At 41.7% G+C, this 27,390-nt stretch overlaps 2 protein-coding genes across 5 annotated transcripts in view; one reads left to right on the top strand and one right to left on the bottom strand.

Moving 5' to 3' along the window:
• Window positions 1-11,214, bottom strand: part of itfg1 (integrin alpha FG-GAP repeat containing 1) — a 125,211-nt gene extending 113,997 nt beyond the window's left edge. Inside the window, exons 1-6 of the mRNA XM_079162496.1 lie at window positions 11,022-11,214; window positions 10,653-10,737; window positions 10,310-10,443; window positions 9,647-9,704; window positions 9,100-9,186; window positions 8,893-8,987 (exon numbers count right to left, since the gene is read on the bottom strand). Coding sequence (XP_079018622.1) covers window positions 8,893-8,987; window positions 9,100-9,186; window positions 9,647-9,704; window positions 10,310-10,443; window positions 10,653-10,737; window positions 11,022-11,199 — 637 coding nt within the window. The 5' untranslated portion in view covers window positions 11,200-11,214. The remainder of the gene's footprint in view (window positions 1-8,892; window positions 8,988-9,099; window positions 9,187-9,646; window positions 9,705-10,309; window positions 10,444-10,652; window positions 10,738-11,021) is intronic.
• phkb (phosphorylase kinase, beta) overlaps window positions 10,859-27,390 on the top strand; it is an 89,191-nt gene continuing 72,659 nt past the window's right edge. For 2 of the 4 annotated variants that reach the window (XM_079162455.1, XM_079162456.1), the window contains exons 1-3: window positions 11,752-11,829; window positions 14,324-14,410; window positions 24,910-25,048. In XM_079162455.1, the coding sequence (XP_079018581.1) occupies window positions 11,766-11,829; window positions 14,324-14,410; window positions 24,910-25,048 (290 nt within the window). In that variant the 5' untranslated portion in view covers window positions 11,752-11,765. Of the gene's footprint in view, window positions 10,875-11,751; window positions 11,830-12,953; window positions 13,060-14,323; window positions 14,411-24,909; window positions 25,049-27,390 lie in introns of those variants that run through there. The other 2 variants (XM_079162458.1, XM_079162457.1) reach the window with 2 other exon arrangements.

Genomic DNA, 27,390 nt, shown 5'->3' with positions numbered 1-27,390 from the left:
TTTTTTATTTTATTTTCCCCCCCAGAGGCTACAACATGGCTGGCTTAGTAACTTTGTCGCAACATATGAATAAAGACCGAATGATGTCCATCAGTGTCATGGCAACCACGCTGATTTATATGAATATATACATGCATAAGTCAATATCACACTCACACACACACACACACACACACAAAATGCAGAATCCAGGCCAGGAAGAAAGTGAAAAGCTCTGCAGAATAAATCCGTCTCTAAGCCAATATGTAGCTCTAACTCTACACTGTGTGACTTCCACCCGGATCTATCCAAACGGCTCATTCACAAACATGGCAAAACACGCCCGGCGTAGAATGGAGCAATGCTATTCCCGGAGGAAATAATCTCCTAAAACCATTACAGGGAACGACGTAGGTGCAGTAGCTATGGGGAGGATTATGGCCAAACCCTCTCATATACACACACACACTTTCAACACTATTTTGCTCGCTTCCTTTATGCCGCACATGTGCACGTGTGTGTAAATAGAAACTGATCACCGAACTACTGTAACAAGCATAGTAAAGCTCATTTGGCGGACTGGAACCGTGAGTGCGTGCGTGCGTGCGTGCGTGTGCGTGTGCGTGTGTGTAAGACGTGCACCAGTGTAGCCTGACAACATCAGGAGTGATGTGCATTGTATATCGAATACAATGATAAGTCTATGTTTTCTACTTGTGTGAAGTAATCTAATTACATTCACAGAGGGCACTTTACATATTAAGATTGTTGTAAAAACACTCGGCTTTGCACGAGAATGTAGAAATATAAAACCTGAAATACTGCAGACTGGGTCGACGGTGCATATTAAGCCATGTTTGTGCCTTTATGAAAACGTTAAAAAAAAGGCCTGTCCTGGTGGCAGTTAAGTGCACCTTGCCCAGTGCATCAAGGGCGTGCTTTTGTATTTTTAATGTCCACATCTAAGCTGGTTTTCACAGAAGAAGAATGTGCGGTGACTTCAGACCAGGCGTACTGGTCAGCGGAGAGCTGCGGATGAGATGATAATGTGGATATGAAATATAAAAGGTGAGAAATGTAGCCGTATTGTAAAACATTGTTCGTACTAAGTGTTTGCCAATTTCACTGGTTGCCTTTTTATTTTTGCAGTCTAAATAGTGTTTCAATCAGAGGCACATTTATACACTTAATGCTTATTTCTGTCCTTGTGCCTACAAACAAGTTTAGTTCCACACTTTTATTTTTATGCATCTAGATCTGCACTTGGATATGTGCATTAAGTCGAATTCAACTAGTTTTGACTGTTTTAAAAACACAAAAATAATTACTGACAATCTGGGGAAAGAAATAGTTGCCTCTTCCTGGTAATGATCCATTAGGATTCTTAAAATAACTTGTTTTTTGTCTCTGGGAACACCGCTATCAAATTGAATCCGGACAATCTCTATCACATTATGTTGCTCATCACAGTCACACATCTATTTGTATTGTAATCAAAAATGTGGATCCCCGGGCGGTACTTTGGCCAGGCTCGTTAAAAAGAAGAAGATGTTGCCAGGTGTTTTGGATGGAGACGCCGGGGAAGACTGACAGGAGGGAGTTGTTCGCAGTGAAGTTTTAGCTTAACGTTATTCATGAGACCTTTTTTTCAATGCGTCCGTCTCTATAAACACCAACACTGTCGATTTGCAGTGAAAACTGTAGAACAATGAATCAAAATATGTTTTTTGTCTGCATTAGCACTGAGGTTTCTGTAGTTACTTTGTCTGTTGCTTGTTGCAGAACTAGCAGACCTGCCAAACGCAGTTGTGCCTCGACAGTGTGCAACATCTGTACAGTTAGAAATTGCCAATGATGCAGATATTAGCGTTGCAGTCAAGGCTAACGAATGCTAGACCAAGTCATGACCAAGGCCAGATAGTGTTGTGACCGAGACAAGTTCTAGACCAAGGCAGGGCGAGTCTAAGTCTAGACCAGACCATTGTTAGTCCCACCATGAGAAATGTCTTGAGAAATTAAGCAAAGGCAAAAGAGGTGAATTTTATGTGTGGGAATTTTTCTTTGATTTGAGCAATCACAGTAATGTTTTTATTAAGTTATTGATGTCCCCGTAGTTATGGTTTTGTCCGGTCTTCTTTGTCTAAAACAAGACAGAGTAAAAATGTGGCCGATTCCAAGACGAGACGGAGATAAAAAAGTCTTGAGCAAAAGACCGATCTTGAGTACTACAACACCGGCAGATATTATGCAAAAATGTGCTGACTGGAACTCAAAAATGTACAGCTGAGGTTGATGGGAATTTTTTCGTTTTGCAGGTATTTGGACAAAAACACAAGAACAGGGATACATCCTCTGGGAACCCTGAATGTCAGTGCCAAGTTTAGAGTCAATCCATCTTGTATATCTTAAGATATTTCAGTGGATATGTAATCATTTTAACCTACTGGTGGCGCAAGATGAAATGTCATCCAAGTCAGTGGATTTTGTCCTCTAAGGACCAGCAATGTCTTTGCTAAATGTCACGGCAATCCATCCAAATCCCTCGCAATATTTCAGTTGGTACCGAAGTGGTGGAGCGACCAACAAACAGGCAGACATTGCCATCCATACAGTCAGTCCACTAGCATGGCTTTTACATTTCTTTTTGGATTGTCTGTTTTATGTATGAACAGGTACAGTACATGATTGGTAGGGCAGGTTGACTGACAACACAGAGATACATTATTTTTACAAATACCTCAGTGACAGCACGTTCCCACTCCCAACTCGTCAGTTCCTGCTCATTACGTGCATATAGTCTTGTCGACATAAACTTCAGTGCTCACAGGAAACACACAGTCTCCGCTCATTACATGCATACGGTCACTTTTCAAAATAAACTCACAACGTAGGTTTCCTTCGTTTTTCAGCTCACTTACGCAACAAAACTACTTGGTTAGGTTTAGGAAAAGATGGTGGTTTAGGTAAAAATAAAGTATATTATTTAAGTAAATGCCATTAGTTAAGTACGTAAGTTACGGAACAAAAATACGGTAAAATAAGTCGACAGATAAGTTAACATTGGAGGCAGTTGAAAGCCCAATGTGTCCCATACATACTCTAAAGGGTGCCTCGATGGGTCTGTATCAGACACCAATGGGCACAGAGTGTTTATTGGATGAGATGGGGTGAGAGAGGAGAACGGACTGTCAGTTCAGGTTGTTGTAAATTAAAAAGAAGTGACTCACATCAGTGACATCCAGAACCACCCTTCGTATACGTCCGTGTACAGTTCTCTTCTTGACAAGGGAATGTATTTTGGGACAGAACATGGGTAGACATTATAACCTCAGGCAACAGTCACAGTACTCACAATGTTCTGCCTCATTCATTCCTCCTATTCACTTATCTGCTAAAAAAAAGAAAAAAAAACATGTTCATCAAAATAAACCCAGCATCTCTTTTGCCCGTTTGACGCTGCGCCAGCGTTCCTGGAGGCGGAAACGCTACAAACGGCATACCTCAAAGGACTGGCGCATTACACCAGGCGCTCCGAACATGCCTGTGAGCTCACTCCAGATCTCTGGAATGTGGGGAAATTACAATGCGAGGAACAGCAGTGAATGCAAGTGATGTGTTTATGAAGACGTCGGCTACATGTGGCTGTGGGTGCCGAGGGTTTAGCACTGGGATACGCTTCTCTCTGTGCTTTGTGGAGACCGGTTTAGATATTTTAATAATACCAAATCAATTATGTTTTGGCATTCTATCCACAACAGTTTTTTCCTCCACCAAAAAAAAAAAAGCTTTTTAAATATTCGCCCAAGTGGTTTGATTAGTGAGGATGTAAAAAAAAAACTTAAATATTGGAAAAACACACGTCCATTATTGTCAGTTTGTCTCAGCACTTCCACAAATCAGACAGTCCAACAGTCAATCACAAAAAGAATTTCTCTTCAATCCTTTATTTTGGGTCAATGTATTTAACCACACAAACGCAGATCCAATCAGTGACATATCGTTGTTTCTTTTCTTTGGTAGATAAAAGAAACGACAAGAAACAAATCAAGCTATTTGATCGAGAGTCTCGGTGCATGGGCTCATGAATTCTTTCGGGCTGTGACCCTGCTTGCTATAGTACTCATTTTGATGGCAGCACGTCATTCAATTCAGCTCTGAACTCGGCTTGTAAATTAAAGCTTTCAGGCCTTTCAAAAATTGCTGGCGGGCCACAGTTGGCCTGAAGGGAGTAGTTTGGCCCCCCCCCCCCCCAGACCCAGAGAGAAAAACAAGTAGTTTGGAAGCAACAAGACATTATTAGAGAAAGGAATTGACAGTACTATTATCCAAAACCCTTGCGATATTCTTCCTCTCTCTGTGACAGTACTCCGATTACCAAAACGGCGATTAACAGTGACAGACTCTGCCATCCAAATGTAAACTTAATCCCTGTATAATCAATTCTTCTACTTGGCCGCCATCGTTAGGTGGCAAATCTGTTCCATTACCCCCACCACCACATTATTAGTCAGACAATCAACAAGCCACTTCGACACAGAGCCAGTTTGATTGGATACTGCACAGAGCATTACCATAGCCGTTGCCTAGCAATGGCTCCTGTATTGCCAGTATTACTGTCTTTGGGCATGCTTTCTTTCTCAAAATGGCATCTATAATTACTTTGCAATTACTGCCTTATCCCCTCAAACAAGTTCCCGTCTTGCTCCAGACAGCTTCCTGCCCAGCGGGGCTCTTTCTGATGTCACATGTTATAAAGTGGCCCCTGTGGTCATTTGGCTTCGATGCATACGGATGCTTTGGGGGGCTATCGAAGCACCTGCTCACATCAGTGTATTGTATACATCCGAACCTCCTGGCTGTCCTGCAAAAGCCGTTTTCCTGCTAATTAGTTGTCACTGGGCTGAGGAGTAACAAGAACATAACAACTTTGTCTACAAAGCCGGCTCAATGCTTAATGATGTCTTTGCTTTTGTGGTGAAAAGAAAAGACCGCAATATACTGTACAAATTATTTTATTTTTTTCGTGGAAACACCGTTTCCACAGTAGGCGCTGACTATTAGACCGGCTTAATGTTACTCTGGCAAAATGTTGAAGACATGTTAACTCAGTGGATATGTGCAAAGCCGCATAAACTTCTCTCATGTGATATTTCGTCCACTCCGTTGTCTTGTCTTTGCTTACACTATGAACTCCAGATTTAGTACAAAAGTCATACAGTGAGCTGGGGGGGGGGGGGGGGGGGGGACCCAACTTCCTTTAAGAGACCTGAAATCCCTCAATGTGCAAGGACAGAGACAAAATAACTGTCAAAAAGAGCACGAACGCAAAGCCGTTATGAATGTGCCGCTGTTAAAGACACTGGCTGGAGCAGCGCGATAATAAGAAAAGAGATTACGAGCCGTATGCGGTGTGTCGTCTCCAGGTCGGTTGGCTGGAGAGTACAATAAGCGGGCTAAATGAGGCCTTGACACCGGCCAGGAAATAATTCCAGACTTCTCTTTTTTTTTCTATCTGGGAGTGCTGATGTAGTGAGGGCAGCCAATACACTACCATGGGACTGTTTACAGCTATGACATTGGACTGAAATTGGAGTCGTGACAAGGGCCCCCAAAACAGCCCTCGGCCTCCTCGGACCACGCTAACAAAGTAGCTCACTGTATTACTGTACTGGGAGGTGAGAGGCGGGACACTTCCACACATGAACACCTGAGAGGCAAGGCGTCCCACTTCCATTATGAATATTCATGAGCAGTCTTTGTTCTGCTTAGTAGATCTAGTTAGTCCCTTTTCTGTACACTCATTTTAGACAAACTCATCAAGTGCCCCTCCAGAATCTGCCTCCGTTTAATTCAAACACGGTGGTTAATTTCTAACATTTTCACGCTTATTCTCCACAGTAACTCAACTCTGCTTGACTTTAATTAATTAAGGTGTATAAGATTAATGTGCATTCATGCCTCATTTTATACTCATAAATATTAAACAATGTTCAATGGCATCTTTAAATCACTCTGAGCTAGAAACAATCACTTTGGATTTAAGACCATAAACACACTATACGTACACCGGCTGTGTCCTGCTTATACTTTTTAAAACTTTTTTAACCAATGGCTGTACGTTTAGATTGTATGGACGCGCTATAGAGGAGAGATGTTGCCAGATCACATTGAACCAAGCTTACTGTGTGTTGACTGTCTATATGGTCATTTGGAAGCTTTAGTTTGTGCTATTGTTGGGTTGTACTGTTTATTGAGGGGCATTTCGAAAAAATATATTTGTATTTAGGCTGAAACCTTAACCGTGGCTAGCACCTCCTTCATATCATGAACAGTATGAATCTATAAACGTCTAAGGCCGCTGAAAAGCTTCAAACTCTTATCAACCTTAAACCGGCTCACTAGTGAGACCCAGGTTGTCTTTAAATAAGCATGATCTGAGGTTGGGAGCGTTGACATTGCCTCACAACGGCTCTAAAAATGGCGAGGGCGAGACGGCGGCTCACAGCTAACCGTGCTAAACGTGCTAACAGTGTAAACTACGGTGAAAGTGCTGACGGAGCCAACGGTGTTTACCTGAGGGGGGATGCTACGCTTCTGCTACGACACTGTTGTCCTAGAGGGCGTTTTCATCTGTAACCGCCGTATGAGAGCAGCGCATAGCGGCGGTCGTGAGCTAACCAGTGGGGCTACGCCCACATGCACAAACAAGCTTTAAAAAGGACGCACTCCGGCCCGGCTATGTAAACAGAGCAAGAAGAAGCTCGGACAACACACACCGAGGGAGAGATACTTCATTCTCCGCTCGGAACGCCATTACTCCGCTATATCTCTACCTCGCAAATAGTTGTTTGCTGCTATATTAATGCCCCGAGTGTTAAATACAGCTCCTTTAAAAGTCACTCTCTCCCTGCTTAAGCCGCACTGTGGTGCCCATCCAACCATCAGCCTCAGCTTTATTTCTCCTTCCCATCTTGCCTGCCTGCTTTGCTCTTCTCTCTCCCTCCATCTGCATGCCCCCACACACAGTGGCAGCCAAAGAGTCTGACATCCACCAGATGCAGCCGACAGTAGGGTTTTCTTTCGCCGCTGGTTCTCCTCCTCGAGCTCTGCGCATCCACCCGCAGCGAGCTGAACGCAGCTGAACACACTTAGGAGGTCACGAGGATTTAATGACCACTGTCCTTGTGTGTGTTTCTGTGTGTGTGCGTGTGTGTGTGTGTGTGTGTACACATGGGTGTGAAAAAGGAAGTAAGAGATGACTCCTAGAGAAAGGCTGTGCAGGGTACAAAAAAACAGTACAATCTGTATTCAAATAAACACCAAAACACCAAATATTGCTACCAGAGCATATTTAAGTCTGCCACAAAAAAAGTGGAAGTTCATTGACTTTCTCCTAATCCTTAAACAGATTAAATATTAATTAAATTCTGCTCTGGTTAAACTGTGACAGCCCTGGGAATAAAACCACACAGCCCAAAAAGATACCTGCTGCGAGTATGACACGACTAAATCCTCTCTGATTACCTTAAACACGAGGATTAGTTTCCGGGGGGGGGGGGGGGGGGGAATAAATAAAAAACCCTCCCATAAGTCTAAGTGACAGCGCTACACTTGGTGGGCAGAAGGACAGGAGTGAGCTGCTATAAAACAAGAAGGAGGTGATTTCTCCATTCACTGGTGAAGAAAATGGCTGTTACGTTCTCTTTAAATCAACTTGAAGATTGGTGGTTTTGAACGGATGTTTTGGTCACTTGACATGGTTCCTGGAAATAGAAAATGAGGAGGAAACTGGGAAGAAACTGCACATGAGCTGGTGCTTGTGCACCATACAGTCCTCCTAAATAAATAAATAAAAGCAATGAATTGTTAAACTACAGAGTGTTTGTGCTGGAAATTGTGTTTTAAAAGTGCGATTTCCACAAGTTTTTAATAATCCAACTGGACAGATTTGTACTACTACCTTTCCTCAATGTCTCTTATGCGATTATGCTATCATATATGAAAAATGAATATATGTGTTTATCAGTATCTAAGAGGGATGTTTTGTTTATGAAAAATCAAAGTAGCCAAAAATAGAAACACTCAAGTAAAGCTAAAAGGTCCTCAAAATTGTACGCAACTAACTGTGCTCTGAATACTTTCCACCACTGCGCAACAGGAACTTAACGATCGGCTTCAACGTGCAGACTTACGCCCCATTTTAATGTTCCGATGCCCCAAAAGGATTTGTCATTTCAGTGATGGTTGTTCTTTGTTCCACTTTAGTTTCTTGTGTCTCAATCCAGAACTCAACTGTGTCTTGTTCTACACCTTGCTGTCTCCAACACACTAATGACACTTATTGATTCACACAGAGAAACACTGAAAGCCCATCGTGGAAGAATAAAATACAGTAAGGCTAAAGGGATTTAGGTCCCAGTTATAATGAATGGCACGTGGCTCAATGTGCAGTCAAGAATGTGAGGTGCTTGGCACACAGCGGGGTCTGAGGGGAGGTGAGTGTGTTTGGTTTTCTAGCTATGTTCACTTATGTGCTCAGTGTTGTTAAATAGCTATATTGAAAACATGCAGATGGGCTAAACGTAATATTCCAGATGATAATCAGTGGTGGGCTTTGTAATAACTCCCCTAGTGTCTTGAATGTGTACATTCTAGAAGGGAAAACACTTACTGTCACATTGTACTAAAGCTCGTTCTTCCATTATAGAACGGCCTTTTACACTCACTTCATCTGCTGTTAATAAATTAAGAGGTTTTGTCGATTAAAAAAAAAAAAAAAGGTCAGTTTTCATAGCTGAAAAGGCAAAGATTTGATAACACTGATGCGTGTTGAGCAAAGCTTCCCTGACGAGTATGCATGTTACATTTCTTTCTCATTCGTTTGAGACATTGCTCAAACACCACTTGACTCACCAGCGGTGAAGTCCTTGTTGAGGTCAATGAAAGCGTTGGAGTGTGGTTTGCGCATGTTGACAGATGAACTCAGTGCTTTCCCCCACACAGGAACCCTAAAGGGGGAAAAAAAAACACAAAGCTGCATATTTTAGAAAGCAATTCAAGGTGTGAGAGAATCAGAAATAAACACAAAATTCTGAGCGAGTTTGTGAATGATTACATTACCTTTTGGTGAGATAGCACACTTCGGTGAGCAGGGGTGGTAGGGCATTGGTGACTCCGAAAATGTCCGGGATCATGTCCCCATTGAAACTGTGGGAAGAGTTCCACTTTATTAAAACTTGCACTGAGGTAACAGCTTATGTTCAATGTTCATACCGTATAAACCTGTTGACACTGTCAGAGAGGCGTAGATACATCTCTATGCTGTCATATTCAACTGCATGCAAAAACATATTTAAACATTTTAAATACGTTTTTGCATTTGCACTCAATTTGGGCGGGCAGAATTGAAATTACAGTAGTGATTTTATTTGATCGCACAAGAGTATCTAATAAACTGGTAAGTCGGTGTACATTCATCTGACACGGGAAATATAATAATACAAAATAAATCAAACGTGTGTATTGACATGAAACAATATTTAAAAATGTTTGAACATAGAAATCTAGCAAAAGTAAACACAAGGCACATTACTTTTTCCATGACCGGCATCCTGAGCAAAACATCCACTGTAGAACTTATGTAAGCGCCGTTCAGACTGATACTTACTCCATAACAAGAGGTTGATCTGTAAAGGTCTTGTTCAGCGTGAGCCGCCCACTCAAATCTGCAGAAGAAGAACAGTTTCAACAAGCCCACACAGCGTAGAAAGCCAGCGCGCTGGTCAAGTCAGGCTAAACAGATTTTACTTGGTTCAAATGTCAACAGCTATGAGCAAAGTAGAGTTCGATATTGATTTGGGCACGTGAGGAAATCTGATATAAAAAACAAAATTGACAGCCTGTCTTCCAGTAAAAGGGGGGCTGATGAATTTGACTCAGGTTCTTTATATTCCGTTATAATTAAGTGCTACTAAAAGAAAACCCTGAAACGTATAATACTTGCTATCTGTATTATAACTTTGTAACTGATGTGTTTGCTTGACGAGCATCACCACCGTTTCTTTTGGGTTAAATATGTCTATATGGTTCATAACATGTGGTTTTATCGTTTATCATTCCCAAATACATCAGATTCATACACCTTCTCCATAACGGACACACTCACTTGTCATTGCAGGTGGAGCAAAACAACAACAACAACAACAACAACAACAACAACAACAACAACAACGGCTCTACTCCAATCTCAATTTGTGTGAGCTACACCCATCATCAGCGTTTTCTCTGGCCCCCACCCACCCTCAGCACCCATTCGCTGTTAAAGCTGTACCTAATGTCTGGTTGTTCCCCCAAAAGATGAACACAGTTGTCATCTTGGAGCTCTGGATCTGAGCTGTAAGAAGGACATCCATCTGGGAGTCTCCGTCATAGTCCCCAGGAACCACGCTGGTGATGATGGTGCCCCTGAACAGGAAGATTGTCCATTAAAGTGAGAGGCAACGACTCTGCTTTTATGTGGAGCTACTCCTAAAAAGTAAACATTGCCACCCTGAAACGTGAGTCACTTCCTCAGTACTGACAGGAAAAAAAGAGGCAATGAGGACACGACATGTTACATATAATGTGTAACTGGAATGTATTGAAAGGAAAATAGCCCTGAAAGTGGCATGTACCTCGGGAAACTGTCCTTAGTGATGTTAACTTTGGGCTTGAAGTAAGGTGTTTTCGAGTCAGCCAAGAAGATCACCAGTTCAGCCTCTGAAACAGTAAGAAGTCAACATATGCATGTATACTTATCACAGCTAATTTCATCTGAACGACAACCTTTAAGTCGTTTTCAAAGAAATATAGCGACGGACTTGTAAGCACGGAGCCATGTTAGACAAACTGCAAAGGTAAATATATACGGAAGTATAGCATTTCATTTTAAACAACTAACGTTACCCTGAACAGATTATTAAAACAGTATACGTAATTTGTGCAAGCGGTTAATTAGCATACACGACATAAAGCAAGGAAACGTTACTGAAGCTCTAACGTACGCCCTCTGATGATGAAGATGTCTGTCTGTTTATCCGCATAAAAATCTCCAAACGCCGCCACCGTCCCATAATTTTCGGCACCGAAAAGGTCGGCCGTTACATCTTGAAGAGCAAATGCGCTATACTGTCCCACAAAAAGTAACGAAAATGCCCAAATATTGAATTTAAATCTCCACATTCTTCCTCGAGTACAGGTGCAGCTCCTCACAACAACACTAACTGTATTACGGCACACCGCTTTACGGCATGGTGAAATAGCAGCTTCGTTCGATTAAATGATGTTATAGATTACATATTATTTTATAATTTAGATAGCCGCTCTGTTGTATGTATTGTATTAGAAATAGGTGGAATAAATACACCGGAATAGGGGTTGCGTTACACAATGCGACATTAGAGTTTCCTCGTTTACGGCAATGTCGTGCTACGGGTAGTTTGAAAGTTGATAACTGCATCACGCTAGAACAGGTTAGCTAGAGCTAAGTCGGAAGTGAAGTTGATCTTCAAAATAAATAAAATTATCAGGCTCATAAGAAAGTAAAGTGAATACATTTAAACAAATAAAATACAATGGTACTCATTAATATGAGATGAAACGTTTTACTGTCATTAATTTGCTATTAAAAGGCCACTTCAAATGTGTATACTTATGTTGTTCTTCGGGAGCCTTGCTGCCTCCATTTTATTTTGAAGGAAATCACCGGAAATCTTTTAACATTCTAGCGAATTGGACAGTGTGTAAACATGGCGAGCATTGCAGATGTCGGATGGAAACTCTTGGAATTCAAAGCCCGATCAAAAAGATCAGGTCAGACTTATTACTTCGCATGACACCGTGCGGCGTGACACGTCCGATTGTTTCTGTTGTGCTTGTGTGAGACCGTGTGTTTGTAAAGCCACTCTACACGGTGTGCAATTGACCTGATCTGACCATTGCATTTGTCCACTGCACTGACGGTACAAGCATGAAAGGTCAGAGGTGTAAATGTGCAGCAACCAGGGGCTATTTTAAGAGCCTTTCATCAGGTCTCCCCTTTGCTGTTACATATCACCCCTTAGTTAACTGTAATGCGCGCTGCATGAGGTGGTGAGTAGTGGGGCCCGTGGTGGAAGCTGGCAGACTGTGCTATCACTGCACTGGTAGTCAGCATGGCTCTCGAGGGAAAGTGATCCCATCATAAAACTTTGAAGGTAGTTTTACAATGCAAGGATTACAACGACAAGAAATAAATAAAAACCTTCACAATAGCTGTAGGGTCACCATTTTTTATAGTGATACAACTTAGAAAAACAATATACATTATGACCAGGTTATTCCAAATTCACTCACAGACTACACTGATTGTAAATGTAGTCAGTTATTCTATCTGTACTTTCTTTGCTGTCGTACTACTTTTTTTTGTGGTGTGCTGAAACAAAGAATTCCTAACATTGTACCTCCATAAATCATCTAGTAGTGTCATAATAACTGCTGTTGTTTGGGGATTCTGTATCTGCTAAAAGGCAGCTTGTAAAGAGATATGACGCAAAGGACAACATCTCCTCGTCTGAGGGCAGCTATTATGACTTGTCTATCAATCAAAGGGAACACATGTGATAAGATGCATCCATTCTCAGTATTAACACAGCAGTGCAGCATCATGAGACCATAGCATTTTGAAGTGGAAAATCAAGGGCAATAATCAGTCAAGTGCTGTCTCAATTTACTGAAGTTCTTCTCATAATTACATCACCATCATATAATATTTCATCTTGACTCTCTATAAGGGTTAACATAACTGGCATTCCTAAGCATATACAATCCATTGTAATTCCTTGCTTGCTGTACATGATCCTCATCACCCAGGGTGTAATTCATTGTTGATTCATGCATGTGTAAAAAAAATAAAATCTAACTCTATGCTACTAACTCCTTCCTGTGAATTGCTGTAGATTTGTGATTTAGCTGAGAGAGACGATTGGCCTTAATTTCACCTTTTGAGAATGGCCGCTTCAGTGGCCACGAGTGCCCGGCCTCATCAGAAAGCACACAGACTTGGTAAGTAGTGGCGGCACAAAAGAGGAAAACAATGCAGTCGGACACACACAGAAGGCCAGAGAGGACACGGGTAAAGAGCACGAGGAAATCTTTTTCTCCGAACATGAGAAGGTTATTGTTCTTTATTTCCCGATTCGGAGGCAGCCCGCGATGTTGAGCTCACAGCATAATTATTTTCTGATCACGAGAAAACAAAACACAAGACATCCACATGCTCGCGCTCTGTTAGGCTGTTGGCCAAACTCATGTGTGTCTTATGTTGGTTTAGCCATATGAATAATCTCCTTGCTCCTCCACAGTAAACGTGAGAGACCCAGAAGTGACACCAAATAAATGTACAGTATTAATCAGGTCATATGACATACTGCATCTATATTAGTGTCAGAGCGCTGCATCTCTGAAGTTAGTCATGGGATTGTGTTAAAACCAGCCAAACGCCGAATAACCACAGTTCTCTGATCTCATGTTAGAAATTAAAATTGGAATATTGGACCTCCTCTATGCTCTTTTAGAGTGTTATCTTTAAAAAGAGATGGATTGGCTTTGTCCCCTGCAACTTTTAAGCTGATGGAAATTATGCTAATTTCAGCCAGAATGTGAATTTTTCAGTACCTGCGGTATTGACCCAAGGTCGAACCTATTAAAATGCAAATCTCAGCAGAGGGAAAAGTGTCTGAAAATAGAGAAAGTCTAACAGATGAGGGTTTTCCTCAAACTCCGTCTCTCTCTCAGCTCAGAGGAACACGAAATAACTGGTGGCGAGCAACATTACCATTTGAATCTTCAGCTCGGGGCCTGAATATTGTTTTGTGTGCTGAGCCCTTTGCGATGTGATGTCTTGCAGTGAAAAACAGAGTTTATTGATGGCATGTGTTTGCATTGTTTTTTTGGGTTGTTTTTTTCTTTACTTCTTATTTCTTTAATTAAATTACTCATGAATAGGATAATTTGATGAAAAAAAGGTATTCACAAGCAACTGCTGACTGAAGACCTTTTTTATCTACACATTGGAATATATGAAATAACACTATTGTCTCAAGATTGAAGAACGTCAGTAAGTAACTCTAAGATGAAAACAATCAATTTGACCTCAGTTTAGTCATGAAGGCATCATGTTGTTAAAGAGACATAATTGAGAATCATTTTTAATATTTTATTTTTTAAAGATTTATGAGACAACAAAGGCATTATTTTTTGTAGAAAAGACTATTTGTAACTGCAACACTTTTTGAAGTTGGTTTGTAATAGATGTGTCTCTCCTCAGGTTCCATCTATGAACCTCTCAAACTGTCCAATCTCCAGCGTGAGGGTGAGCCCCTATGGGAGAAGCTGGACCGCTATTACAATGCCGGTAAGTGTTCACTGTTGAAAACTTAGCAGTACTATGAGACGGGGCTCACCTAAAGTTTAGAGCTACATATAATGCAAAGCTATCTGAAACAAATGTCAGCTAATATATGAGACCGTGAAGCTGGTGGTAGTTTTGTCATTGCAATATGCTCACATTGCAGCCTTGGGTATAGCGATTACATCTTGCAGACGTACTCTCTGCTTTAGAGAGATTTTGTTTTTCGGCTGGCAAGATAAAAGCGACATTGGGGGTTCGCTGGTGTTACAGAAACAAAAACATTCACCCAGCAAGTGCTGACCTGAATTTAATTCTACATAAGGTGTCTTGACTTGGTTTGGCACTGCACTCAGCTGGTAGTGTTTGTTAGTGGGGCTTCAGTAGAGGATCATATGGGAGTTGCTGCACCAGATAATCTGTTTTTCAACAAGGATAGGATGGAAGAGACCAGATGTGGATAGAGAAGATCCCATCGTGTACCACACACACATACATTCCTACATTACCAACAGTGGACTATCAGGCTACTCCAGCCAAGTGTGGACTTTTGTTTCTTATGAAGGCAAATCACTGTCAAAATCCGAGAGCACAAATGAGATCCATGCGCACGCGGAAATCAAACAGCCGCGTGCGTATTTTACTTTGATGAGCGCTTTTACATCACTCCGTGAGCCAAAGTCTGTCTCGCGCGAGCAAAAGTCGCTCACGAAGCTTAAACCTGCTTGCTGGCGAAACTTTAACCTGCTCGCTTGCGAGTAGTTTTTCTTTTTGACAGTAAGTGGGTGGACCCAGTCTCGATTGTATCTCTACATCTAATTGGTTACAATCCTCGTCTTTGGATAAACCGGATATCACTTTGATTTCCGCGCGCATGGATCTCATTTGCGCTCTCGGATTTTGACAGTGATTTGCCTTCATCGTTTCTGCTCAAACAAACCAGAATAGAATAGAAAATGTACCTTAAGGGTCTTTTTCCAGAATATTACTGTGAATGTGTTTTCTTATTGTTTTTAAAGAAATTGCCATTTGGCTTGAATGATATTGACCTAGCAAAGACGGGATTTCCATCACACACGCATGCACAAAATCACACCCACACACGATGTATGTGTACTTTATGGTTGATTTTTCTTACAGCACAAGTCTAGAAGACGCAGGAGCTGCTTGCACCAACTGTTCTTGAGTTTAAACTTAAGCTAGTTATGTCAGCATTTACAAAGAAGATAATAACATGTCACTGCAATATAAATATGTACACAAACTAGCATGGAGAGATTACTTATTACTAAATATTTACACATACCGCCACGTGTAACTGCCAGTAACAGCGATTATTATCGATCGTCGCTAATGGAGTATGACCCATTTAAAGTATAAAGCCATATGGTCTTTATATTTGACCAACACTCAATAAAGATGCTGTTTCATAATGATGTAAACCAAAAAACATAACCTAAACCAAAATAACATTATGCCAAAATGATTAGACTATATGATTAAATAACGTCGGGGGAGTTAGCATAATCTTGTATTTCCCGCTTATTCTAAATACTGCGACAAACTGTGACGTGCATATTTTCACCATCAAAAAAGAAGTCATACCTGCATTTACAAAAGCTCATCCCAAATCCCTCTAGTTTGAAACGAGCCAGGTTAGTTGTTACTAGGATCTAAGGATGGATGGCAGTGGACTGACAAATAGCTGCAGCAACCCAATTCCAGGTGATGATCCTGGCATGTGTAATCAGTGGAAGAGTCTCCAGCCTCACCACAGGAGAGATAAATACACATTAGTACTGATTACTTAATTACCTGCAGCTGTGACTGCAGTGCTGTGCCAGCCAGTGCTACCTCCCAGTACGCACAAAGAAATCACGCCCAACGGCCATGCAGCTAAACATATAACATTCTCGATTTCGGACCTAACCAAAATTTGGACGTAAACAAAGTGACACCAGCTTTAATACCGAAGTGAAGATTCTATTAAAAAGAAACTAAATCTGGTGTGAAATATTGCTGTCATGAGCTCATGTGTGACTGGGCCATTAGGCTGGCAGAAGGTTAAACGCCATATTTGACAGCAGTGGGCTAACATTTCAAATTTGATGCAATGCCAGTACACCCACTTCAAATGGACATCTGTTTGTTTAATGATAGGCCTTTTTCATGTCAGGGGTTTTGACTCGTCATTACATAAAAGCACAGGTGTAATTAATGGCATTAATGATGGTTCCGTTCCACTTTGGTGTGCCAGTGAGCCAACGCGCACAATAGCTAGGCCCTAGCACTGCAAGACCTAAACTGAATGCAGCCGTTATTAATCTTATTAGTTACACCTGTGTTCCGTTAGGATGGTCTGTGTCCACACCGGATTAAGCCTTGGGGAGAGGAGATGTAGCTGGAGGTACAGAAGTAGTAGTTAACCAAAAGACACAGATAGAGTTTGGTTTAGTGTGCAGAACGCAGGATCATGTGTTTCCTCTAGCTGTTAGATTCTAGTAATGCAGCTCAGGACGCTGTCCCCAGGGATCAGTGCTGATTTGGCCACCGTGGACGTAAGCTCGGCTTTTCCCAGTTGCTCTTGTTGAAGTAACAAAAATGTACTATACAGTACAGTAGACAAAAAACAACAACCTGCGTGCTCTTAGGAGGTGCTTCTGAGCTTTAAGTGCTATAAAAAAATTCTGGTTGTGTTTCTTTTCAAGACAAATGCACTGTAATCATACATTTTTCATTAGCTATGTCCACGAGCTATGCACAGTGCTGTGTGTAGTTGTAGAAATTGGATAATTGTGCCTTCATTTATAATTACTAGTATGCAGCACTGTAAAAAAGAAAATAGAAAAAAAACGCATAACCCTGCTTGGCCTTGGAGCTTTCCAGTGCTTTTCTACCTGTGATATTTAATGGATTGCAGAATATATGTAAAGCATGGCCTTCTCCTTGTAGTGTCCTTGAACTAAGAGAAATGTAAACGTGACCTAAATTGGCATTTTTCCAGCCGGAATTTGGCAGAGGTGCACTTTCAAGTGCCTTTAAAACTAGGCTACAGGGCCCTGCAGCATTTTATCGCACAGGCCACCATGGAGCATCATCTAGTAACTCAATGGATCACGAGACGAGATGCTTCTGTCTGATTCACTCAGCTGATTGATCACATTGTGTGTTCCCAATGTTTCAGCGAGTGGGAACAGTCAGTCAGGAATGTGAGAGGTGATCTTTAAAAATCGCGGCACTGTGCGACAAGTCGTTTAGCGAATTCAAATCAAGTCAGGACGCTCACAGAGAAGCTCAGCTCCAAAATCAAATCAAAATCATCATTATCGTTAGCAAGCACCCAATATGAAGGCGCTATTAACAAGTCATCGGTACACAACCTGTAACCTAGAGTTGTCACATTTATTCCTTCCTTCAGAATATATGGTGTTGATATAGCCTCCTTTATATCGCAGAAAAGCTTTTTATGCGGACTGATGTTTATGATGTTAAAGTCACAGTATCTATAAAATGCAGACAATAGTGTCAGTGGGGAAGAAAAATAGCATTTACAGAGACAAACAGCACAGACAAATCTCAGCTTTGGGTCAGGATTCGGCTCAGGTCGGCGGATTTATTTAAGACCTTATAAAGTGCAGCTTTTCCTTTTGCTTGCCTTTGCCCGCGGTAAACAGTAAAAGTGGAAGGTGACTGCCTCTAAACCCAGGTGTGGATCGAGGGATTGTTTAATGCGTCCTGTGTGGAAGGGCCTGGATGCACCAGTTTCTCACATGAACACACTTCTGGCAGATATGACACAGCCCGTTGGTCTGCTCTGATGAAGACAGGGCAGCTAGTGTGTGTGTGTGTGTGTGTGTGTGTGTGTGTGTGTGTGTGTGTGTGTGTGTGTGTGTGTGTGTGTGTGTGTGCGTGCGCGCGCGCTCGCGGTCCTCTTGTCGGTTTGCGTGGTTGCTGGGTGCTCATTACGCTCCGTGTGTCTGTGTGTTCAGAAAAAGACTGAATACAATGAGCAGAGCTCAGTGTGCAACAGTTGCAGCTCTCAGTTGGAACTGATTCGCTGCTATCAGCGAGTGCAGCGTAGCTTCCAGCATGGGCCGCGTTGAAACCCCATAGATTCTGCGGAGGAAAAGCCCTCCGCCAGATTGCAGGATGTCGGAAGGAACGCGGCGTTGAACATCGGGCTCGTTTAATTGTTGTGTTGGGTGGCGGCTGGAAAAAGCGCTCGTCCAATTCCAGCGGGGAACAAAGCCAACATTGTTATCGCCGGCACCCAGACCTGCCTGCCAATATACCTGCTTTCTCTCGGTTTCAGGGAGGAAAAGAGGTGGAGAGGGGTGAGGTTGGGGGTGACAATGACAAATCAAAGCAGTTACATTCTTCCTCCTTTCTCTTTCTTTGTTGTTTTGTTGCAAAGCTTCCCCCCAGCAATATTAAGCATACGATGCTGTTGCGATAGGAGGAAAGTTCACCTCCATCTCTCACAGCTCATCACTCTATCATCTCTCTCTCTCTCTCCTTTTCCTCCTCTCTTACATTCCCTCAGCTCTCTATGGTTTCCTATTTATGTGGCAATGTGGCCACACTCCATTGACTCCTTCCTGATAATACTGGAGGCAGAAGGCACTATCGCTCTGCCGTCTGGCTCGCACCGATTAAGGAAAGGAGAAAACACGTTGTGGTTTTTCTTCTTTTCACAGTCATTATGAGCTAGTTGGTTTTCATTTTGGTGCTCTTTCTTTCCATCTGTCTGTTTTGATTTTCAGAATTTTTAGTTTTTCTACTTCTCTCCCTTGAGCCAACCTTTGCCGTGTTGATTTTGCAAATCAGTCTGTTTCAGTGACTAATAGTTACAGAGTGTAATTTAAATATGCATATCATAACAGATGTGGATAACAACATGTGGATTTAAAAGTAATGGATTTTATTTCAGAAACAAACAAACAAAAAAAAACAAAAGGAAAATACCAATCCAAACATGCCATCATAAACGACAAAAGCAACAAACACTGGAGTAAAAGACAGAAGCAGTTTATTTAACATTTCACAATCAAACACTCTCATGCTGCTCATGGCAAAACGATAGCGAGATCACAAAATCTCATAAATACTGTGCAATTCTGTGGAACATAATTCAGCTTTAATCATGTTTTCATTTGACTCATTGAAATACACATTTCAACATAATCAGCTGTGAACAGTGTGTTAGATTGCACATTTACTTAAATACTGGAAACATGCTGTATTGAAAGTTAATATATATCAGGTATCTAAATCTGCAAAGTAACTAAAGACAAATGTAGTGGAGTCCAAAGAACAACATTGACCTCCACAGTGTAGTGGAGTAGAAGTATAAAGTAGGAGAAACTTAAGTAAAGTACATCAAAATTGTACTTATGTATAGTACTTGAGTAAATGTACTTGGTTACATTCCACCACTGTCTACGCTAAGCATCGTCTCTTGACTCTTGATATAGATCTTCTCTCCTCGTCTCAGTCTTGGAAAGAAAGCAAATCAGCGTGTTTCCCCCCAAAAAATATTAAATCAACATTTCTTTCTTAGATGTTGCTACTCTGTCAGCATTTCTGTTGTTTAGTTTTTTTTATGGCCGCTGCATTTGTTTTTCATTCAATAGTACCTCATGTCACGGATGCTATATTGCAAGAAATATTATGACAACGTCAGCAGCAGTAGACCCAGAAGTAATTGTTGAGACTGGCTCGAACAGTGAATATCACAGTTAGTGTATTTCCATTTTTCCCCTGTAGCGTCTGCTGTGGCACTGAACAGATACCGTCTCACTCTTTCTATCTTTCATCTCTTTTTTTCTCTTTTCAATCTATCCCTCAGTGTTTTTTTTTCTTCTTCTTTCTCATCATCTTCCCTCATTTTCGCCACACTGTCGGTGCAGTGAAATGGCCCATTGTAAAAGAGCAGACTGTGTGCGTCTGAGACATTAGCTGCTGATTTAGTGGGACATTAGCTTGATGGATGGCGTGGCAGAAAACTCCCAACAACAGTTGATTTGCATCCAGAGAAACTTGCGGTGTGAACAACTGAAGAACGCGTGACTTGAAGATGAAACCTTGAGGTACCACTCAGTTCTTAATTGAGTGGTATCAGAGCTCGGCAACCCATTCCATCCTGGGCTTATTTTGTGAAACACATTAAACCTGTGTCCATCAAAGATATGAATTATTGTATTAAACCTGAGTTACAGCTGATGAGACATTTCTCAGATTTCTGAGAAAATGAAACTAGAGTTGAGACTATACTTTGTTTTTTAAATGCTTAATTTGCAGTAACTCCAAATGTAACCGCTGTTTTTTCAGTTGTATTTCACAAATTCTTTGACAAAGCGTCAAATAGGTGAACTGTTTTTACATTTATTTGTATTTTCTCGATATTTTTGAGATCTATGAACATACATGCGTACTTATTTGACTTTTCAACATCACTTTTTTTTAAATTGCCTATAGCATGTCATGGTGCTTCCTAATGTTTGCATGTGGTCAGTTAAACCTGAGCCAATTACCCAGGGTGCTTCACTGCTCTTCGATAATATAAATCTTAGTTAATATAATAATGGATAATTAATTTACTGACCACAGGCTCTTGGCATATTTGTGGTCAAGGAGACAGACAGCACTTTGCGAGAAAACCAGATACAGTCGTCTCTGTGGAGTGTCATGACCAATACATCTCACAGCCTTTTAACATTCTACCACGAGTGTAGCCGCAGTCAAAATTAGCCTGTACCCAAAGGCACTGTCCTATTACTGCTTAGCAATCCAGATGAATCTGTATTGTGTGTGTGTGTGTGTGTGTGTCTGTATGTCTAACACCTCATTACTCTATGCTGAGACTGTAGAAATAGAATAGGAGCCATTTGTATGTGTACCGTTGCCATTACAACCGTTGTAACGGGCTACCTTCCGTATAAACCGACTTGTAGCAAGACTCACTCATGCTGACATGACATGTAAAACAACAGTGTCTGCGTCTAGTTTGTGTGTGTGTGTATGTGTGTGTGTGTGTAGTGTGTGTTTTCACATGCATGCATGTAAGTGTGCACTTAGTTAGTGCGAGGCGTTGGAGTGCCTGACAGTTTTATTAATATTCTGCCTAATTCACCCCATCAACCTCTATATCTCACCGCCGATGTGCCTGTCGCCTTCAATTGACCGATATACGACACACACACAAGTCCATGCGCCGATATAGACTGACAATTCACGCCCCCCCCCCCTGCCCGTTACTTTCTCTCTTTTGTACTCATAGACAGACACACATCCTCTCTATCTGTCTTTCCCTCACCCCTGTCCCCTTCCGTCTCCCTCTTCATCAGTCTCTCCCTCTCTGTCTCCCGTCTGCTGCGTTACAAACGACAGCGCAGAATGGATGTCCCCATCATTTGCACCGGCATAATGTTCTGATGAAAAATGAAGTGATCCCTCCAGACAGATTAGTCATCGGTGAGGGGACCTCTGCAGGAGAGGAGGATGTGTGTGTGTGCGTGTGTTTGAAACAGATGAATGACTTTCCCTGAAGGCTTTCTGTTTGAGTATGTAATATTTCAGCATATATTATTGGAGAGCTCCGATTTGCTCGTATTGAAAGCTTCCATCCGCTGTTCTGTCCTCGGTAACTAATGCTGTGCATGAACTCAGGTGAACTCGAACCGTCTTGGTTTATCTTTGCTCATCCATTTAGTCACAAACCCCCCCTCAGCTGAACTATGTCTCCAAAGAAAAGACCTTGGTCATCACCAACTGCAGAGCTTCCCAGTCATTCTGGTGGCACTAAATTAAGGACTTTGATACTTTCCCTTTATCAAAACCTGATGCTGGCAGAGTACAGCAGGCAACAACTCGTGATGTCGTTTGGTTTTCAGGTCTCAAGACGTCTAGTCGTCTGGGGTAGCCTGGTTTCAGACTCGATGTTTAATTGTGTTCTGAAAGACACATCAGCAAATTAGCACTGCACAGTAATTAAAAAACAGGTAAAAGTTGTATTGTTTCACAATCAATCAGGTGTTTGACATTTAAAGGGACAGTTCACACCAAAATCTAAAATATGTATTTTTTCCTCTTTTTTTTTTAACAGACCTTGTTTTGAGCAGTTTCATGTCGGAAGTATTGTCTTTCAACCATCGTTCCTCCATGAAACCCTGTTGAGACAAGGTCCGTGGATTATGTTGAGTAACCGGGTCATGATTTCTCGTCATCTCTATTTCTCCAACACGAGGCAACTCAGGAAAACAATCTAGATTGATAAGTAGCACTGCTGATGATATTTTTTATTTTGGTATGTCTCTTGAATCTAGTAAGGACTATACATCATGAAAATAAAATTAAAATATTGCATAGTACATAAAGATAAACAGATTATTAACAAGAAGATGGGTGAATTTTAATAACTTCAGTGACGCCCTGACTTTTCATTCAGCACAATTATCAGGTCAACGTTTTGATTTCTCTAGTCAAGACTTTAACCGTGACCAAATACCTGCCTACTGTTGCATTGTCATAGTGAGCCTGCTATCACGATGCCATTAGCGTTTAGCTCAAGTGACGAAGCTTCAAAACAGCCAAGCGTGGCGAGCTACATTCTCACCGAGTCGCTGTTGAAATGTTACCCAAGCTCTCGTTGATGTAGCTATGTCATTGAAAGGCACTGGGAGCCGTCTAACAGCAAGAATATGTTTTTCTTCAATATCTGACTGAAAGGAACAGGACTTGTGGGGAGAGAGACGGGGACCGGAACTGGTGAAACAAAAACATACGATTCGTTGACGCTTCTTACTGACAAGGTGCTAGTATACGAGCATTGGCAGTAACCAGGTTACTATAGTGCAATGTAAATACTTAATTAAAAATGTTTTTCTGATACACATCTCATTTTATTTATTTTTATTGCGCCTCCTGCGATTTGAAAATTGCAGTAGGCCATATTGCGATTTCGATAAAAGTTTGATGTATTGTGCAGCCCTAGTATTATTTCATATCACTAAACCATTGGCATGTTTTTCACCGGGTAACTTTCAGGAAGCAAGATGTTGGGTCAAAGTTTATGTCAAAGACTGATGATTTTCTAATTTCCACTCTGATGCGGGTGCAGAAGAAGAGAAAGACGACAGGTCATGCAGCGTTGTGTTTTGTAACCGCTTTTTAAATATATGTGTGAACAGTAAAGTCTCTCAGAGGGAGACCAGAGGTCAAAGTCAGCCCCCATCGGAGCTGGAATGGATTCTGTGTTTTGCTCCAAGTTACTTCAGCAGGGTAGAAGTTCACATCAATCCTCGTTCTCTCGTTGAAGTATCTAATAGTTTATACAAAAATGGAAATGAAGCCTGTTTCTCCTCATGTGAGTCCATGTTAAGTCTGTAACTGGTGGTGAAGTATGTGCGCACACCACAAAGCAAGTCAGCTTGCGCAACTCCATGTCTGTCTTCACAATGCCTTGCAAAACACTGACATGAACATCAACTGACTCTTGTCAGCTTGTGCAGCACAATCCAAGTATTTTGAGGTGCAACAATGGCACCCGAGTCCAAGTGATATTCCTCCAGGAATCGTTGTTTTTATTTACAGTCGCAGCCATTCACACTTTCCATGTCAACGTTCACACTTAGCTCGACTTGAAAAAGCATCCATCTGTTATCACACTCCTACAGTGTATACTGTACATGCCAAAATAATGCAAACGGAGCTCCTCTCCAAGTGACTTCATCACACGAACGTTTGTTTTCCTTCATCAAAGAAGAAAACATGTCTACCAAGTGTCTTTGCCCAACCTGAACATAATTTCATTAGATGTATTTGACCTTGAATATGCACAGGAAGTACTCAGAGAAGAGCATGAAGCGAGGGCAACTGCTGCACAGCCCGAGGAAGGTCGCGGGTCAGGGAATACGCTGTAACCCTCCAGGAGGAGCCGGATAAATATTCTATTTCTGCACTTGACAAACGCAGACTAGCCCGGAAGCAGAGAACATATACGCTGGCAATCCATCGCCGTGTCCTCTCTGCCTCTGGGGCTGCTTCTTGTCCAGCTGACGCAGCAAAGCACACGTCTGCTCTGACATGTGAACATCTAAAAACCTGGATCAAAATAGAGACCTGCGTAGGTGTGATGGGAGTGATGCTGCTTGAGAGCGTTTCCACTGTGTAGGATTGGAAACAAACCAAGGTCTTGCAAAGAGTGTGGGGGCATGGAGGTATGTGCTCTCTTTAAAAACCGGCATTCTCAGGGAAGACTAATAATGAATAACGCCGTGAATGTCTTCTGGACTTGTTCGTCTTCAGTACATTGGGTTGCATTAAGCTGCACTGGCTGCAGAAAAAAAATCAGCTGTTTTGTAATGGAGCAGTGCTAGCTAGCATGCTGTGGTCTAGCTGTGTTATCTTCACTGTTTCCTGTAATATGGGTGTGAGTAGATAATACTAGCATTGCAAGAGAGTTGTTGCCTCACCAACACTTCCTCTGTCTCTTCCTTTCCATCCAGTCAAGACGACCATTCTGAACTACCAGAGTCCAACCACTGGCCTTTTCCCGATCAAATCATGCCCCACCTGCAAGGAGGCCAAGGTCCGGGACTCCCTGTACTGTGCTGCCAGTGCCTGGGCCCTGTCTATGGCCTACCGGTTAGTACACAAAGCACACTCATTTGTCTTAATTATTAGGGTTTTATTGGGACTTTTGACTCCCTGATTGGTCTCTAGGTCTTTGAAATGATGCACTCATTGGTACACACAGTATCCTACAGATTTTTGAGGATATTTTAGAGCTGACCCTGGTCCATCCCGGGGTCTCGCCCCAAGAAGTACCAAAAAAAGATTGATTGACGATTCACTTCGTTGCTGTATTATGGGTTTTTTCTAAGGCTGAAAAAAAAAGCCAAGACCCTCAAACTCAACAGAACAGTGCCACAGCTCAATGCACGCCACCTCAAGATGTGGAGAAATGCAATGCTTGACAGGCCTGCCATGCCTGTATATGGTTGCTAAGCTGTGATTGGACAATCGGTGCCGGGGGAGGGGTTTAAGTCAAATGTGTTTTTGTGTAGTGTAAAAGTTTCACTCAAGCACCACATATGAACCCAAATAACAGACTTCAAAAAACAAGAAAGCAAAAAAAAAAAAACAACAACATAAAACAATCGCATAAAAGAGATGACAGACTTAAAACAAACCAGCAAACGCATCAACCAAAGAATTGTCATTCAGTATCAGGACAAGATACTATCTTTTGAGCGGTTTTAAAACTCTTTGATGATCTATAAATATAGATATATGTAAATAATCTAGTTTATCTCTGTATCTCACCAAAAAGCGGTTTCATCAAAATTGTTGCTAGTTCTAGGACTAACGTACCCAATTTGTTCGCATGATTGGAGGAATCAGCTACTGATTATATATGGAAAACCTAGAGATCATGTACTTTGGAGCCAGTAAACCACTGACACCCAAAAACCTAAGTGTGCAGCGGGATATGTTGAGCACATGTAGTCATTTTGGCAGAGCGCTGCTTGCTGCTACATACAGTAAAGAATAGGGACATGCCACATATAAATAGGGCAATAATATATTTATTACATTGTGTCTCTTTTAGGCTGATAAAATCATTGTATTGTTTTACAAAATCTGCAGCTGAGATTTGAATATTTGTCGTATAAATTGTGAGAGAGACTGTGTTATTAGGCTCCATTGTACTACATTTTTTCCAGCACCACAGCAACGCTGATGTAAAAGGGACACGGTAATGGACGGATAGATCTATTCTCGTGTCTTTATAGAGCAGAACAGACCAGGAGTCTTTAGTTACATGGGTCTCTTCATCTTCTTTGACTTTTGGTTTTGTTGCACTCTCCTCTATTTCATGCTCACTGACCCTGATCTCTAATCTGCCTCTGTCATTCGAAGGCTTTGCTTTTCAAACACTTTTGGGATTGTTGGTTTAAGAAGGACACTTTAGGATTCAACTGAGAGGACCCGAACTCCTTTATCAACCGTCCCTGCACTTTATGTCTGCATTTCCTCCGTGATTAGTTTCAAGGGAAAAGAGCACTTTCACGAAATGAGCCTGTAATAGGACAGAGTAGGAAAGATGGAGAGAAAGATACGCAGAGAGAGCGAGAGAGGGAAATGGAGAGAAGTAGAGACTAAAGGTCGAGATGGTAGATGGGTGGGAGAGAGAGGGAAAGAGAGTGAGGGGGCGAGGTCGGTCGAGGGAGAGATCAAGCAAATGGAGAGATAAGAGTCAGGGAGAAGAAATGGGAGATGGAGTGAAGGGATGAGATAGAGAGAGAGAGAGAGAGAGAGAGAGAGAGAGAGAGAGAGAGAGAGAGAGAGAGAGAGAGAGAGAGAGAGAGAGAGAGGGGTAAAAATAGAGTGTACTGCAGTGATGTGACCAGAGGCAGATCTCAGTCATCAGTCATGTCTGCCTCCTATTAGAATTGTCACTGGGATTTAATTAAGATGATTCTCATCTGACAGGCTTGGCTACTGCCATTACTTACTTCACGCCCAGCTGCTGTGTGCGTGTGTGTGTGTGTGTGTGTGTGTGTGTGTGTGTGTGTGTGTGTGTGTGTGTGTGTGTGTGTGTGTGTGTGTGTGTGTGTGTGTGTGTGTGTGTGTGTGTGTGTGTGTGTGTGTGTGTGTCACTTGGATTTGTCACAAACTCCTATTCTAAGTAGACAAAGTTGTATCCACCACCTTGCCCAGTCACATTATATGCTTTATTTTGTTCCATTTTATTTGTGATAATATTATTATTTTAAGAGGAGACAGCAGACAAAAGCATCGTTTTTTCATGCACAGATCAATTTTGAGATTCTGGACTATTTTGCCTCCATATCGCGTCTTCTTTCAGACTAGTGGAAAGAAAACATCCCCAAAACATCTTTCAGGGGTTTATTTATACTGCAAATAATTGTCTTAATGTAAGTAATCAACTGGGGAAGTGTCATGGTGAAATATATAAGTAA

This window comes from Pholis gunnellus, assembly GCF_910591455.1.
Source record: "Pholis gunnellus genome assembly, chromosome: 1".
NCBI classification, from domain to species: domain Eukaryota; kingdom Metazoa; phylum Chordata; class Actinopteri; order Perciformes; family Pholidae; genus Pholis; species Pholis gunnellus.
This window is presented reverse-complemented; position numbering and strand designations above follow the sequence as displayed.